The following is a 16,471-nucleotide window of genomic DNA, read 5'->3' as shown; positions in this document are numbered from 1 at the left end:
CTATGCCGATGGATCCTGACTGAATCCCGAGATGATCTCCAGGGGGTGTCAAACCAAACCACAGCTACAGGTTTTAGGAGACCACGCTATGCCGATGGATCCTGACCGAATCCCGAGATGATCTCCAGGGGGTGTCAAACCAAACCACAGCTACAAGTTTTAGGAGACCACTCTATTATGCCGATGGATCCTGACCGAATCCCGAGATGATCTCCAGGTAGTTTCAAACCAAACCACAGCTACAGGTTTTAGGAGACCACTCTATGCTGATGGATCCTGACCGAATCCCGAGATGATCTCCAGGGGGCGTCAAACCAAACCACAGCTACAGGTTTTAGGAGACCACTCTATGCCGATGGATCCTGACCGAATCCCGAGATGATCCATTGAGCCCTAGATCACCGGTGGTGAACCTTTTAGACACCGAGTGCCCAAACGACAATGCAAATCTACGTATTTATCTTGAAGTGCCAACATGGTCCTTGTTCCTTTCTCCGTCTATTGTATCAGCTCCATGAGGACACCAATGCAGTAGGAAGGAGGAGAAATTCGGTTTAAGAATTGTGTTAACTGGAATAGGAGCTACAATGATAATCCAGCTCTGTCCAAACCTTCTACCTCCTCCTTTCGCCCCAGGCGGCACAGAAGTAGCACCTCGGTCGGCACGTTCTGGACTTCCATGGACTGTAGGAGGATGCCTTGAATCATGTTTGGTGTTTTGGGTTGATGGCTTAGGTGCCCACAGAGAGGGTGCTGAGTGTCACCAGTGCCATAGCTTCTCCACCACTGACCTAGATGACCAGAGCTCGGTGTATAAGCTCCTGCTTCTCTATTCATCACTGGCGCAGGTGGAGATATCCGAGGAACATGCTGGGCTATCTACGTTACTGCCATAGATAGTGAATGGAGCAGTAGTGCGCATGTACAGCTTGCTTCTTTTGGGGTGCAATGAGGGTACAATGATGTCGTCATGATACGTGGGGGTTCCCATCGATCAGCAGGATAGCCCCTACGCATTGCACCAGCCATAGTGTTTGCCGATGCTTCTTGCTGAGTTGGAAGTATTGGAGGCCAATAATTGACATAGTCAGAAGTGTCAGCTACGATGGGACCGGGGGCCCAAGTCAGGTAAGTATCCGGTCATAGTATTAGGTTCTGTTATCCATATGTTTTTTAATCCTGCAAGTTCAACCTGCTAATCCAGAAAAAGAAGTTGCAGAAGATCATTTGCTGTAATATAAGGGAGGAAGGAAAGTTCTTGATTCTCCAGTGACAACAAGTTTTCCTCTATCTGCAAAATAGGGTCTAATTTATTGATTGGGGGAGGGTTCCGGTAATGGAGCCCCCCAGATCATGAGAACAGGGTACCCCGAGATGATAAGAGAAGCCGATCGCGCATACACCGGCTGCTCTGTACATCTCTATGGCGCTGTTGCAGAGCGCTGTACTTATCTCCGTCAGGTCATAGAGATGAATAGAGCATCCGGTACATGCAGGGCCCGGCCGCTCTCGTCATGTCCAGGTACAATGGGGGCACAAGGCACCAATGTTCTCATGATCTGGAATCCCACCATCAGATAGCGGATCCTATGGATAGAAGGGAACTCCTTGTCATTGGACAATCCCTTTAAGTAAACTGGACTGTAATTCACTAAGTGAAAGCAGGTGAAGTAGAATCACAGAATATTCAGTGCAGTCTATTAGTACTTTACCTGTGCCCATGTATAGTAACACTTGTGTATAGTAACACTTGTGTATAGTAACACTTGTGTATAGTAACACTTGTGTATAGTAACACCTGTGTATAGTAACACCTGTGTATAGTAACACCTGTGTATAGTAACACTTCTGTACTAAATGTAACAATAATAATCTTTGTATTTGTCGCCACCATATGCTGCAGCTCATGCGGTACATACACCATACACCATACACAATATGACACTATGTAGACGCTTTCTTCCTTTATCTCACATATAATACAAGTGTAAAGTCCAGGATGGAAGCTTTCACCTAACATGGCTCAAAAATCTAAAGGAAAAGTAAAAGCATCGCACATCAAATACCCCATAGATGGTAAGTGCTCAATTGTCTTCTTGGTAGTTTATAATAAGGTTATGGAATTTACTTATTTCACCCTTATAACATAACACCCCAGATCAGTTACAGGAAAACTCCATAATTCAATATACACTATATACAACCTGCTCCTCCTGCTCTATAACATGCTGCCTGCAGATAGGACACCATGTACAATCTGCTCAGCTCCTCCTGCTCTATAACATGCTGCCTGCAGATAGGACACTATGTACAGACTGCTCAGCTCCTCCTGCTCTACAACATGCTGCCTGCAGATAGGACACCATGTACAATCTGCTCAGCTCCTCCTGCTCTATAACATGCTGCCTGCAGATAGGACACTATGTACAGACTGCTCAGCTACTCCTGCTCTATAACATGCTGCCTGCAGATAGGACACTATGTACAGACTGCTCAGCTCCTCCTGCTCTATAACATGCTGCCTGCAGATAGGACACTATGTACAATCTGCTCAGCTCCTCCTGCTCAATAACATGCTGCCTGCAGATAGGACACTATGTACAATCTGCTCAGCTCCTCCTGCTCTATAACATGCTGCCTGCAGATAGGACACTATGTACAATCGGCTGAGCTCCTCCTGCTCTATAACATGCTGCCTGCAGATAGGACACTATGTACAATCTGCTCAGCTCCTCCTGCTCTATAACATGCTGCCTGCAGATAGGACACTATGTACAATCTGCTCAGCTCCTCCTGCTCTATAACATGCTGCCTGCAGATAGGACACTATGTACAATCTGCTCAGCTCCTCCTGCTCTATAACATGCTGCCTGCAGATAGGACACTATGTACAATCTGCTCAGCTCCTCCTGCTCTATAACATGCTGCCTGCAGATAGGACACTATGTACAATCTGCTCAGCTCCTCCTGCTCTATAACATGCTGCCTGCAGATAGGACACTATGTACAATCTGCTCAGCTCCTCCTGCTCTATAACATGCTGCCTGCAGATAGGACACTATGTACAATCTGCTCAGCTCCTCCTGCTCTATAACATGCTGCCTGCAGATAGGACACTATGTACAATCTGCTCAGCTCATCCTGCTCTATAACATGCTACCTGCAGATAGGACACTATGTACAATCTGCTCAGCTCCTCCTGCTTTATAACATGCTGCCTGCAGATAGGACACTATGTACAATCTGCTCAGCTCCTCCTGCTCTATAACATGCTGCCTGCAGATAGGACACTATGTACAATCTGCTCAGCTCCTCCTGCTCTATAACATGCTGCCTGCAGATAGGACACTATGTACAATATGCTCCACTCCTCCTGCTCTATAACATGCTGCCTGCAGATAGGACACTATGTACAATTGGAAAGTTGTATGATGTATGTAGCAGATAGTTGGAGCTGTCATTTACATGTATGAAAATGATTTTTTGTAGCCTTTTATATGACTTTCCATAAACCCATCTGACAGATCCCGGATCTGGAACCAGCCAGAACAATACAAGTCACTGGTTACATGGAGAGACTTTCCACAGGGCAGAAGGTGATGTAGATGTCAGACCTGCCGTGGTTCTAGAGCAGTGATGGCTAACCTATGGCACTGGTGCCAGAGGTGGCACTCAGAGCCCTTTCTGTGGGCACTCAGGCCATCACCAGAGATGACTTCAGGTATCTTCCTGCAGTCCCAGACACCCCAGGACTTGCTGTGCACAGAGCTATTTTAAAGTGACAGGACTACCTGGGACTATTTTCTGCTTTATTGGTGTCCTCACTGAAAACTGTGACAGAGAAGGGAGTATAAATCACAAATTAAATTTCTGTGTTGGCACTTTGCGATAAATAAGTGGGTCTTTGTAGTAGTTTGGGCACTCGGTCTCTAAAAGGTTCGCCATCACTGTTCTAGAGGATCCAGGAGGAGGCCAAGTGTTGTATCTATGAAAACCGCAAAAAGTGTAGCAATTTTTTTCCTGGTTTTGCTGACATCAAAGATCAAACAATAAGAGACAGCTGCAGACACGTTTATAAGATCAGACACTTCCTACTTAAGAACACCTGACTTACAGACGACCCATAGTTACAGACAGCCCTCTGATAACTGGTAATTTCCTGTACTTTAGTCCTAGGCTACAACAGACATCTATAACAGTTATCACAGGTGTCTGTAATTAAGCTTTAGTGTTACTCCTGGTTCTTATGACAATCCAACATTTATAAAATCCAATTGTCACAGAGACCAAAAAAATTGTGGCTGGGATCACAATTATAAAATATACAGTTCCGACTTACATACAAATTCAACTTAAGAACAAACTTACAGAACCTCTTGTACGTAACCCGGGGACTGCCTGTATCAAATGTAAACTTTGTATCCAAAAAAACCTTTTGTAGGACAAATTCTAAAGTCATAAATGAAACTTCTGACAGGTTCCCTCCCCCTATGACTGACCCCAATGTTACCTGTGTCTGGGGTCCGGCGGCCTCTGGATCACCTGGAGGTCTCCTCCATCACAATGGACGCCGCATTCTTTACCTTCTTTACTTTCATTGTTTTGTTGCATTTTGCCATTCGTAATATCCCCCGTGCGATCATTCAGAACCAGAGCCCACGCTGACCGCAAAGATGGACGGACCAGAACCAGAACCCAGAGTCTTCACTGGAAATCAGAAGCCAGAAACTTGGGAAGTTGGAAAATTCTGGGATTGATTTAATAATTGCAGACTTGTCCTGATCCAGGACTGAAAATCCATTGATGAGTGAAGGACGGAGCTGGGACTTCCTCTAAGCGGCTGGAACTTCCCAGCGTTTCCAGTTTGTGACAGACAAGTAAATATCAGCTGTGGGACGAGGAAGGCAGGGGAGGCGGGTCCGCTGACAGACACCGGCATCTGCACACCCCATCACCAGAGCCGGAGAGAAACATCACAAATCTCACGGCCACTGATCTGGGAAATGATTGATACAATTATATAGTTACGGTGCAGATCAGTTTTCACTTTTGGATAATAAACGACAACATTGTCAGCGATTTGGATCAGCTACAATATAACGATTGGCTATTCTGGAGAGCCACCCGCTGGCCGCACACTGGTATAACCGGCACTTACGACTTCCGAACAATGTATTGCAACAATATATCATGGGCCAGATTCACTGATTGTGTCTAAAAGTTCATCCCCCCAGCCCTGAATGATAAGTGCGGCTGCGGATGAGAATATTATAGGCCAGTGATGGCGAACGTTTTGGAGACCGAGTGCCCAAACTACAACCAAAATCCACTTCTTTACCGTGAAGTGCCAACACGACATTTTAAGCAGTAACTTATTGCTACCTGCTCTTCCACATCTTCCAATCATATCAGCCCCCTGAGGACACCAATACAGTTGAAAGATGGAGGGCAAATTCAGACTCTCATTGTAGCCTCTCTCCAGGGTCTCATTCCGGAGAGGAAGAATTGTGGGTCCAGCAAGATGACCTCCAAAGATAATGCAGTCCAGTCCACACCTTCTCACTTTTCGTGTCGCTTTGAAATAGCGCTGAGAGCAGCATCTCTTTAGGTGCCAGGGACTGCAGGAAGATTTGGCGTATTTGGTCCTATTTGGTGAACTCTGTCCTGGGGTGATGGTCTGAGTGCCCACAGAAATGGCTCTGAGTGCCACCTCTGGCACCTGTGCCATAGGTTCGCCACCACTGTTATAGTCCAATGGGGATAGTGAGTGCAGCTTTGGAAGGTGTTTTGTAGTAGATGAGCCCCTTTATTGGAGCCCAAGCTATTATATTATCACAATCAGAGGAATATAATACTTATAATAGTACATGGAGATTAGTGGGGGCTGTTTGGACTAGGACACCCACCCCGATCCTAATAAATAAATTTGAGCACAAAGCTTGGGCTTCAATTTGTTTATTACGTTGAGAGGGAGTCCAATTGAAGAGACAATGGGGCAGACTTACTTATCCGGTCCTGTCGTGATCCCCGAGGTGCGTTGTCGGACGAGGATAAAGTCCGGCGTGATTCACCAAGATCGTGCGCCCGATATCCTGCATGTGTCACTTCCCTGCTGAGGTCCCCGGAGTTCACCTTCTTCTTCCCGGTGTCTGTAAGTGCAACACAATTTGAATTGTAAATCCCGCGCTCAGTCCGTCGGCCACGCCCCCCTATTTGTGTTGCATGCAGGTCAGCACCATTGCGACAAAAACCTATCGCGTGCGCCAAAAACCCCTGTTAAACGCAAATCGGAAATAGTCAGGAAACCCGATGGAAATGCGGCGTGCGGACCCTTGTGCCCCTGTATTTTGTTGTTGTAAGGACCAGAAGTAGTGGATTATAATACAGGCGGTTGAGGCAGTAGCCCAGGCCCCAAGCCTTCCAAGGGGTCCGGGGCCACCCAAAAACTCTCCAAACTTTATACTGAGAAGGACCTTCACCCATGAAATTCTTGTACATCTGTTCTGTTCTCAATGCAGTTTGTGTCACTGCAGCCATTTCAAGACCTTTGAAGGTCCTGGTCTAAGAAAGTACCGCAAGTAACTAGCCAAACACCATATACACCCAGGAGCCGCGGTGGAACCAGTGAGACATTGCTGGTCAGGCCTCGTACATGGATGTTGGATGTATATTGGATCGGAGTATCCTCAGGGCAGTTATTATATACGGTTTATTCTTATCAACTCCTCTTTCGGCAATAACAAAAATATTCCACTATTCACCTCGACTCAAACTATTATAGATATTTGGCTGGGACACGCTGGAGACAATGACAACGTAAAAAAGTCACTATGATGTGAACATAAGAAAATTGAAAAACTGCCGGCAAAGCTCAAGTAAATGTTCTGTATGTAGATGGAAAATTCTGCTCTTTTACATCTATTACCGAGGATTACAAATGTTCCCTTCATATGTCCTTACATTCTACAGGACCAGGTGTTTCCTAGCTGATGGGATTTATCAGAGACATTTCGAGGCAGGCATGAACAGGCAATTCCCTACTTAAGGACCTGACTTACAGACAACCCCTATTTACAGACGGACCCCTCTGACCTCTGGATGTTACTATAGGCTGGGATGATCAGCTGTAATGTGTCTGTAATGAGGCTTTATTGTTCTCATGACAGCAAAAAATTCTGAAAACCCAATTGTCACTGGGACAAAATAAATGTCTGGACTTATAATTATAAAATATACCTGTTCAGACTTACATACAAATTCAGCATAGGAACAAACCTAAAGAACCGCTCTTATAAGTAACCTGGGGAAGGCCGGTACCAGGCGTCATGACAGGCTTGGAAACCAAGCGCAGAGTTTATAAGAATATGGATCAATCAGTAGGAAACTTTGCCTAAAATGCCGACACGTTGGTATCGATCTCCTGTTGGACTCGCCAGGTCTTATAGAGACTACACGGATCTCTGATGGGGCTGTAACCAGGGAGCGTATTTATACCCCATTTATACCCCATTTGGCGTCAACAACATGAAAGCATGGATCCATCCTGCCTTGTATCAGCGGCTCAGGCTGGTGGTGGTGGTGTCATGGATCCATCCTGCCTTGTATCAGCGGGTCAGGCTGGTGGTGGTGGTGTCATGGATCCATCCTGCCTTGTATCAGCGGGTCAGGCTGGTGGTGGTGGTGTCATGGATCCATCCTGCCTTGTATCAGCGGCTCAGGCTGGTGGTGCTGGTGTCATGGATCCATCCTGCCTTGTATCAGCGGGTCAGGCTGGTGGTGCTGGTGTCATGGATCCATCCTGCCTTGTATCAGCGGCTCAGGCTGGTGGTGCTGGTGTCATGGATCCATCCTGCCTTGTATCAGCGGCTCAGGCTGGTGGTGTCATGGATCCATCCTGCCTTGTATCAGCGGCTCAGGCTGGTGGTGGTGGTGTCATGGATCCATCCTGCCTTGTATCAGCGGCTCAGGCTGGTGGTGCTGGTGTCATGGATCCATCCTGCCTTGTATCAGCGGGTCAGGCTGGTGGTGCTGGTGTCATGGATCCATCCTGCCTTGTATCAGCGGGTCAGGCTGGTGGTGCTGGTGTCATGGATCCATCCTGCCTTGTATCAGCGGCTCAGGCTGGAGGTGGTGGTGGTGTCATGGATCCATCCTGCCTTGTATCAGCGGGTCAGGCTGGTGGTGGTGGTGTCATGGATCCATCCTGCCTTGTATCAGCGGCTCAGGCTGGTGGTGCTGGTGTCATGGTGTCTTTGGGCCCCTTGGTAAAACGCCACAGCCTACCTGAGTATTGTTGCTGACCATGTCCATCCCTTTATGAGCACAATGTACCCTGTAACATCTGATGGCTACTTGCGGGGGCATCCAGTTGCAACCTCTCCATGGCGGTCTCTCTAGTCTAGCTATTATTTAGGCCTCTCACAGTCAATTAAAAGTTGAGCAGCTCCATCTAAATACGGGTTTTGGTGATTTTCCAAAAAAATTTGAAAAATGGCCCCCAAATTCTGAGCCTCATAACATTCTAGTAGAATACATGGAATCTTAAAAAAAAATTGAAAATAAAGCAGACATTTGGGAAATGCAAGTTATGAATGTATTTGGGCGCTATGACTGTCTGCATCAAAAGTAGAGAATTTAGAACTTTGAAAATAAAGAATTTTTCCAAATTTCAATTTTTTTCATAACTAAAACACAAAAGATTTAATCCAAATTTTAAAACTTATTTGAAGTACAATGTGTCACGAGAAAACAATCTCAAAATCCCCTGGATATCTCATAGCGTTCCAAAGCTATAACCTCTTATAGTGACACAGGGCAGATCTGAATAATGGGGCCGCGTCCTAGAGGCCAAAAGAGGCTGAGTCCCAAAGGGGTTAAATATATGGCACATATTGACATGTGAACATTACAAAAAACATCAAAAATTATTTAAAAAAATACATTTGCATTTTTTTTTGCAAGTTTTTAGGTTTCCTTTAATCCCTTGCCGATAATTGTCTGGTGAGGGCTCACAGGCTGAGCGGGTGATTGCTGCATACTGGTAGTAGGGAAAACGTCACCATGTCCCGCAAAAAACAAGACCTTACTACAGCTCCATGCGCCATGTCAAAAGTTACTAGTGTCAGGATATGGCAAAATGAAGAATTTTTTTGTACAAAAATGAAAACCCGGGCATCGGGAAGTGCAATGTGTTACACAGAAGTCCTTGTACATAGGAAAATAAAAAGAAAGTGATGGATCTCTAAAGAGGGGGAGCAAAAAAAACGGAAATTAAAAAACAAAGAAGGGCATGGGTGGGAAAGGGTTAAGCAGATGTCACATAGAGCCCACTTATCACTACACTGTATCAGTGTATACACAGACACAAGATACAGGCAGTCCCCTGGTTATGTACAAGACAGGTTCCGTAGGTTTGTTCTTAAGTTGAATTTGTATGTAAGTCGAGAACTATCGATTTTGTAATCCCAGCCAGAATTTTTTTTTGGTCCCTGTAACAATTGGATAATAATAATGTCGGGTTGGCATAAGAACCAAAATTAACAATAAAGCTTCATTACAGACACCTTTCATAACTCCTACAACTGATTATTGTAACCTAAGGCTAAAGTCCAGTGAATTACTAACATCCAGAGGTCTGTTTGTAACTAGGGGTCGTCTGTAAATCAGGTGTTCTTAAGTAGGGGACTGCCTGTACTAAACAGACGCGGGGGCCACTGAATCCTGCAGATCCTGAATCCCCAGTTCTAATAAGATGAATGAAGCGTCCTGTAAGTAGATTTCGAGGAATCCTCCACCTTACAGCAGTGGTGCAATGTCACCCTCTGGTGGGCAGTGATGGCTACTACAGCTCATCCCTTCACTCACCATTGGTTCCACATTGGTTTTAGTTTTCTGTCATTTCTTTTCGGATGACACCTGGTGGTCACGGGAGTTACTGCACGCTTTATGGTGCACTGTTCATATACATCGGGAGAGCATAAGGATAACTGTTCTGTATAGTTTTCATATAGTGATACATGTAGTTATTGTACATAACCTGTTTCTAGGTGCCAGGGTACAGGAGATCATGCACTGCAGCCAATCATGGTGCATCTATCTATATAATGTCCCAATAATCTATACATACAGGTCCAACTACACAAGATATTTAAAGAACAAGTATACCAGGTATATACAGCAATAATGTCACACATGTAGGGTGCAGTGTGGGGGTCAATGACACAAGCAGACAGGGAATAGCCATAAAACACTCCCTAACACCGAATCCGAATAAGGCCCCATACACACGAACCTGTAGAGAATGTATTATAATGGGCGTATTTACGTCTGGCATACCGCCCCATGCACTGTAATGGGTCATAGGGCCATCCATGTACATGGTCCTACTGTCCGCCTTACCGTGAGCGGAACATATAAAAATATAGAGCATGTCCTGTTTTTCGCCGTATTTCCGTTCCGTGGGACCATAGAAGTCAATGGGAACATATAAAATACACGCTGCATACGACTGTGCACCATATGCTGCCGTATATACGTGTAATGTCCAGAACCAGTGGGAGGAGCATTCTGTCAGCCAATAGTCATCCATCATCTGTCAAGCCCACCGTATTTTATACGGATACGGTGCAATAGGTCCCGTATTTAAGGCCAGCATACAGCCGTATATACAGAACAGACCATACGGTCGTGTGCATGAGGCCTTAAAATTCTGGGTAGAGGAACACACTGGGGCTTATTTACTAAGGGTCCCGCGGCCGCATTTTCGTTGGGTTTCCTGACTTTCCGGGGATGGTGTCTCACGCGACTGTATTGTTTCGCAATAGCGGCGGCTTTCACGCGACACAAATCGGGAGGCGGGCCGCCTGACGATCCGACGGATTCGTACTCGAGCGGGATTTAACATTTCAATTTGAGTCGCAAGCCAAGCACTTACATGCACTGGGAAGAAGAAGGTGAACTCCGGGGACCTGAGCGGGGAAGTGACACATGCCGGATATTGGGTGCACAATCTTTATGAATTGCGGCACAGTGCATGCTCGTCAGACATTCCGGATCAGGGATCGCGCAGGGACCGGGTAAGTAAATGTGCCCCAATATGGTTAAAACCGGAGTGGTAAGGATAATCAGGTTATTACTTCATTGTATATAATATTTTTGTAGAGAACGTTGTACAATATCGACTCCCTAGAAGCGGCATGGAACACACCGATGATAGTAGAACCAGGATTTCCAACGAATTTCTAAAGAATTGATGGACTCACATCTAGCTGGTCACTGGATTGTGGTGGAATAAACTGTATATAGTCTGGAGCTTCCTCGTCCCCGAAGTTCCCTGAAAGTGCATTGTCCGTGTAAGACGCACATCGGCCCAGATCGTGCGCCCAGTATCGCGCCGAGGACCATAAGAAAACTAATAAGAAACATTTCAGGAACATCAGAAAGGGTAAATTAGACCATTCGCTATCTGCCCATTATCTCAAACATCACCAAAAAATCCAAAAGGCGCCTCCTTTTTTAGTGTTGAACAAGTGCCCCACATTGGAGAGGGGAGGATCCATTGAAAAAAAAAAATGAGGTCAGAGAGAATCCTTTGGGATTTTCCAACTAAAAACTTAATGCAGACTTTGAAATTAAATGCTTTCCATGAAAGTAAAGCACTGTATTTATTATTTTCCCCCCTTAGCGATATCCGATGTTATTTTTAAAGGGTGTAATATTATTAATGAAATATTGACCTATGTCATTCCTTGAGGGGTGGAATGTTACCAATGTAAACTCTTTGTTTACTGAATGTAACACTGGATATATTATGGGTACATGTTATTATTGCTGCTACCAATCACAATGTTTGCCCTTTATATAAGTTAGTAATGGATGCACGTCGGTGAGCACCGGAAGAAGCCATCCAGGTCAAACTCGGAGTTGAGCCGAAAACGGAGCGTGCACAGCTTGTTATTGCATAAGGCCTTTGTCATCTACAAATTTTGTGAGTATTCTAAATAAAAAAAAAAAAAAAAAAACTTTTATTGGTCAAAAACCCTGTTGCACTATTATATAGTATTATTACATAGTACTATTACATATACTTTCTTTTGGGAGAGAGCTGGCGATCGGAAGATCTTGTACTCGCAACGGAACCAGTCGCGAGTCTGACCAGTGACTCCAGCGAGGTGAACGCCGTCCCAGGTGGCAACGGGCGATTACCTCTACTCGTATGTCCTGAACTGGAGTTCTGAAGGTCCTGCTTCTTTATTTATCTTGACGTTTATGGAGTATTGAAGGACGTGGAAGCGGAGAAAAATATTAATTTGTAATGTGGACTTTGTGGAGTTTTCTGGACTTTCTCCATTTCTTAGTTTTTGCTGAGGTGTCTGCAGGTATTTAGTTCTATCTTTTAGTCATCCAGACACACATGAACATGTTATTATGACATTATATCGCTCGCGCCTGCACGTGGTGGGTACAGTAAATGTCCAATATGTTTAAATAGTAATTTAAATGGTAATTTTATACTATATTTTTAACTACTAAAGGATTGATATCTTTACTACACTCGGCCGTGCGTGTAGTGTCTATGTCTCCTTCTTATACTACATATAATACGCGGGCGGTTCAATAAGTCTCCGTATTTGATGACAGAGGGCATTCCTGATGGAAGTTGGTGTTATCATCGTGTGCTTCCATCTATCAAACAACGGCAAAACAAATTGCAGACTGACTGATTGGTTAGTTTGGATTTGGAAGCCATTTGAGTATTTCGTGATTCTCGCTTAGATGGAAATAGAGCAGTATCGTTCGGTAATTCGCTTTTTGTTTTTGGATGGGAAAAAATGCGAGGAGATAAAAGCAAAGTTGGATGCGGTTTTTGGGACACTTCACCGTCTATGACCACAGTTAGATACTGGTTCAACTAATTCAAACGTAAGCGAACATGCGTTTTTGATGAGAAGAGACCAGGACGCCGGAAGACGTGGTTACTGAGGAAATCATTCAAAAAGTCCACGACATCAACGAATGAAAGTGCGCAAAGTAGCAGAGGCTGTAGGTGCATTGACGGGAACGGCAATTAATATTTTACATGATATGTTGGCGCTGAAAATATTGTTGGCCCGACGGCCCCAATTGTTCACAGTGGACAACAAGCAGATGCAGCTTTTAACTTCGGAGCTTCATGTTTGGAGCAATTTAAGTGAGATCCGAAGGCGTTTTTGGATCGAGTTGTCACCATTGATGAAACCTGGATACATCATTACACACCAGGAACTAAGCAACAATCAGAACAATGGATTTCTCCCGGTGAATCTGCTCCAAAGAAGGCAAAGACGGTCCCATCGGCCGGAAAGGTCATGGTGACGATTTTTTGGGATGTGACCGGCGTCATCCAAATGGATTTTTTAGAAAAAGGCAGAACGATCACAGGACAATACTACAGTTATTGGACCGCTTCAACAAAAAATTGAAGGAGACGCGACCGCATTTGGCAAAAAAGAAGGTGCCGTTTCAACCCGATAATGCACCAGCACATTCATCCGCAGTTGTCGCCGCTAAAAACTGCACTAATTGGCTTATGAATTGCTGCCGCTCCCCCATATTCACCGGATCTGGCTCCCTGCAACTTTTTCTTGTTCCCCAACATGAAGAAAATGACTCGCAGGAAAATTTTTTAGCTCAAACGAGGAAATCATCGCCAAGACAAAGGCGTAATTTGGAAAGTTTGACAAATCCTATTTTTTGGAGGAGTTAAAAAAGGTCAGGAACGTTGGGAGAAGTGGATCATTCTAAAAGGGAACTATGTTGAAAAATTAAAAATACATTTTTGGAAAAAAAAAATGGAGTCTTCAACGCGGTTACTTATTGATCCGCCCTCGTATACATGGCCGTGGTATAGATTGTAGAAATTTGCTCCATATTCAGTGTGCAGGGGAAGGGGGTGTTTGCATTTTTTGCACATATTTCAGGTTCAGGAGATGTTTGAAGTGTCTCCTCCTTGTGTCTCTCAGCTGAAGGTTCTTCCAGGTCGCCGACTTTTCAGATAGTAGCGGCTCATCCGGATATGCGTTTGGGTTTCCGATTAAACTTTGTTGCGTCACATTAGTTCCTCTTTCAATCAGCTCTCAGGTAATCGGGGATCCTTTAACCCCTTAACATCAAAGCCCTAGTGACAGTAAATTAAGATTTCTCGCTGTGTCCCGGGAAGCTGGAGAAAACATTCCAAATATGGAGAAATTGGCGGAAAAACGCATTGACAGCATTTTGCTGTGAGCTCTGTTTTTACGACTTTCACTGTTGTCTCCCCTTCGTTCTTTGGGTCGGTAAGATCTCACAGAGAACACGTTTTCGAGGTGTTATTCTGTTTAAATAGATTTTTAAAAAATTAAACACTTTTGTACAAAAAATGTCACCATTTTGATAATTTATCGGAAAGGGGTTTTCCCACGAAAGAAAGTTCTCAAATGTCAATCCCCTCATGATGTTTCCACAATAAAGATCATTTTAACCCCTTACTTTACAACGTTACTCCGTTTTGTTTTAGCTCCTATCACTAAGCAGACACTACATGATCCCTCTGTGCTATGAGATGCCGTGCTGACAATGTGCTTAGATTATCAGGGTACAAGGTTTACATACACTTTTATTTACCTTCTGAACATTGTACTAGTATCTGACACATAGAAAGAGAAAGATCAGAGATGATGAGATCCATGAGACGGGGTTAATTCACCATGACACAGTCAGCTCTGCTACATCTCAGCTACACACACACTGTTAGATCTGTTTTGCCTCCTTCCCCTGGATAAAGAACTTATCTGCCTGAAGCTTACAGCTCTCCCCTCGCTGCTGCTGCTGTTGTTGTTGTTGTTGTTTGTCGGCAGAAAGTGTGTATCAGTGTAAGCTCCTCCTGGAATGTAAGGTGGGTGCTAGAGGCGGAGAGGAGCGCAGCTCTGCAGTGTCAGACAAGATGGCGACCCGACCCCAAGTCAGAAGTCAGGTTGTGTCTAAGGGCAACTGAAATTGTGGACACCAGGACTGAGAGACAGGTTCTAGGGAAAGGGGGCAATTTGTACTTTTTTTTAAAAATCAATTTAATTTTTAAACGGTTTTTACATTTTCTTTTTTCAGTTTTTTTGGGCCCCTTAGTGCTTGTACCCTAGGGGTTCTCCTCGCTCCTATCATATAGTGTAATATTACTGTACTGCAGTATATGCCTGTTTTGTACATGATCTCTATCGGTCTGGAGTCTCACATGTCTATGGACCTTCACCCTCCAATTACGTCACGGGAGGCAACACATCAGCTAGATACCGATGCCACCAGCATTTAAATGGTTAACAGCTGCAATCAGGGTCATCACTGACCTCCGGTATTAGCTGTACGCTCAGCACATAAGTTTTACAATGTTAAGGGGTTACCAAAAAAGTACACAAGAGCTTACAGTCTATGAGGATGAGGGGGTAACACAAGAGCTTACAGTCTATGAGGATGGGGGGGAGACACAAGAGCTTACAGTCTATGAGGATGAGGGGTGACACAAGAGCTTACAGTCTATGAGGATGAGGGGGTGACACAAGAGCTTACAGTCTATGAGGATGAGGGGGTGACACAAGAGCTTACAGTCTATGAGGATGAGGGGGTGACACAAGAGCTTACAGTCTATGAGGATGAGGGGGTGACACAAGAGCTTACAGTCTATGAGGATGAGGGGTGACACAAGAGCTTACAGTCTATGAGGATGAGGGGGTGACACAAGAGCTTACAGTCTATGAGGATGAGGGGGTGACACAAGAGCTTACAGTCTATGAGGATGAGGGAGGGACACAAGAGCTTACAGTCTATGAGGATGAGGGGGTGACACAAGAGCTTACAGTCTATGAGGATGAGGGGGTGACACAAGAGCTTACAGTCTATGAGGATGAGGGAGGGACACAAGAGCTTACAGTCTATGAGGATGAGGGGGTGACACAAGAGCTTACAGTCTATGAGGATGAGGGGGTGACACAAGAGCTTACAGTCTATGAGGATGAGGAGGTGACACAAGAGCTTACAGTCTATGAGGATGAGGGGGAGACACAAGAGCTTACAGTCTATGAGGATGAGGGGGTGACACAAGAGCTTACAGTCTATGAGGATGAGGGGGTGACACAAGAGCTTACAGTCTATGAGGATGAGGGGGTGACACAAGAGCTTACAGTCTATGAGGAGGAGGGGGTGACACAAGAGCTTACAGTCTATGAGGAGGAGGGGGTGACACAAGAGCTTACAGTCTATGAGGAGGAGGGGGTGACACAAGAGCTTACAGTCTATGAGGATGAGGGGGTGACACAAGAGCTTACAGTCTATGAGGATGAGGGGGTGACACAAGAGCTTACAGTCTATGAGGATGAGGGGGTGACACAAGAGCTTACAGTCTGAGGATGAGGGGGTGACACAAGAGCTTACAGTCTATGAGGATGAAGGGGTGACACAAGAGCTT

The 16,471-nt window shown here is 45.0% G+C and overlaps 1 protein-coding gene across 1 annotated transcript in view; it reads right to left on the bottom strand.

Annotated features, from left to right (window-relative positions):
• The window catches only part of ZNF638 (zinc finger protein 638), a 97,579-nt gene extending 92,732 nt beyond the window's left edge, over positions 1 to 4,847 (bottom strand). Inside the window, exon 1 of the mRNA XM_072126381.1 lies at positions 4,511 to 4,847. Within this exon, the coding sequence (XP_071982482.1) occupies positions 4,511 to 4,611 (101 nt within the window). The 5' untranslated portion in view covers positions 4,612 to 4,847. The remainder of the gene's footprint in view (positions 1 to 4,510) is intronic.
• Positions 4,848 to 16,471: the final 11,624 nt, after the last annotated feature.

This window comes from Engystomops pustulosus, chromosome 1 (assembly GCF_040894005.1).
Source record: "Engystomops pustulosus chromosome 1, aEngPut4.maternal, whole genome shotgun sequence".
NCBI lineage: Eukaryota > Metazoa > Chordata > Amphibia > Anura > Leptodactylidae > Engystomops > Engystomops pustulosus.
The sequence above is the reverse complement of the archived record's forward strand: the minus strand, read 5'-3'. Positions and strand labels throughout refer to the sequence as shown.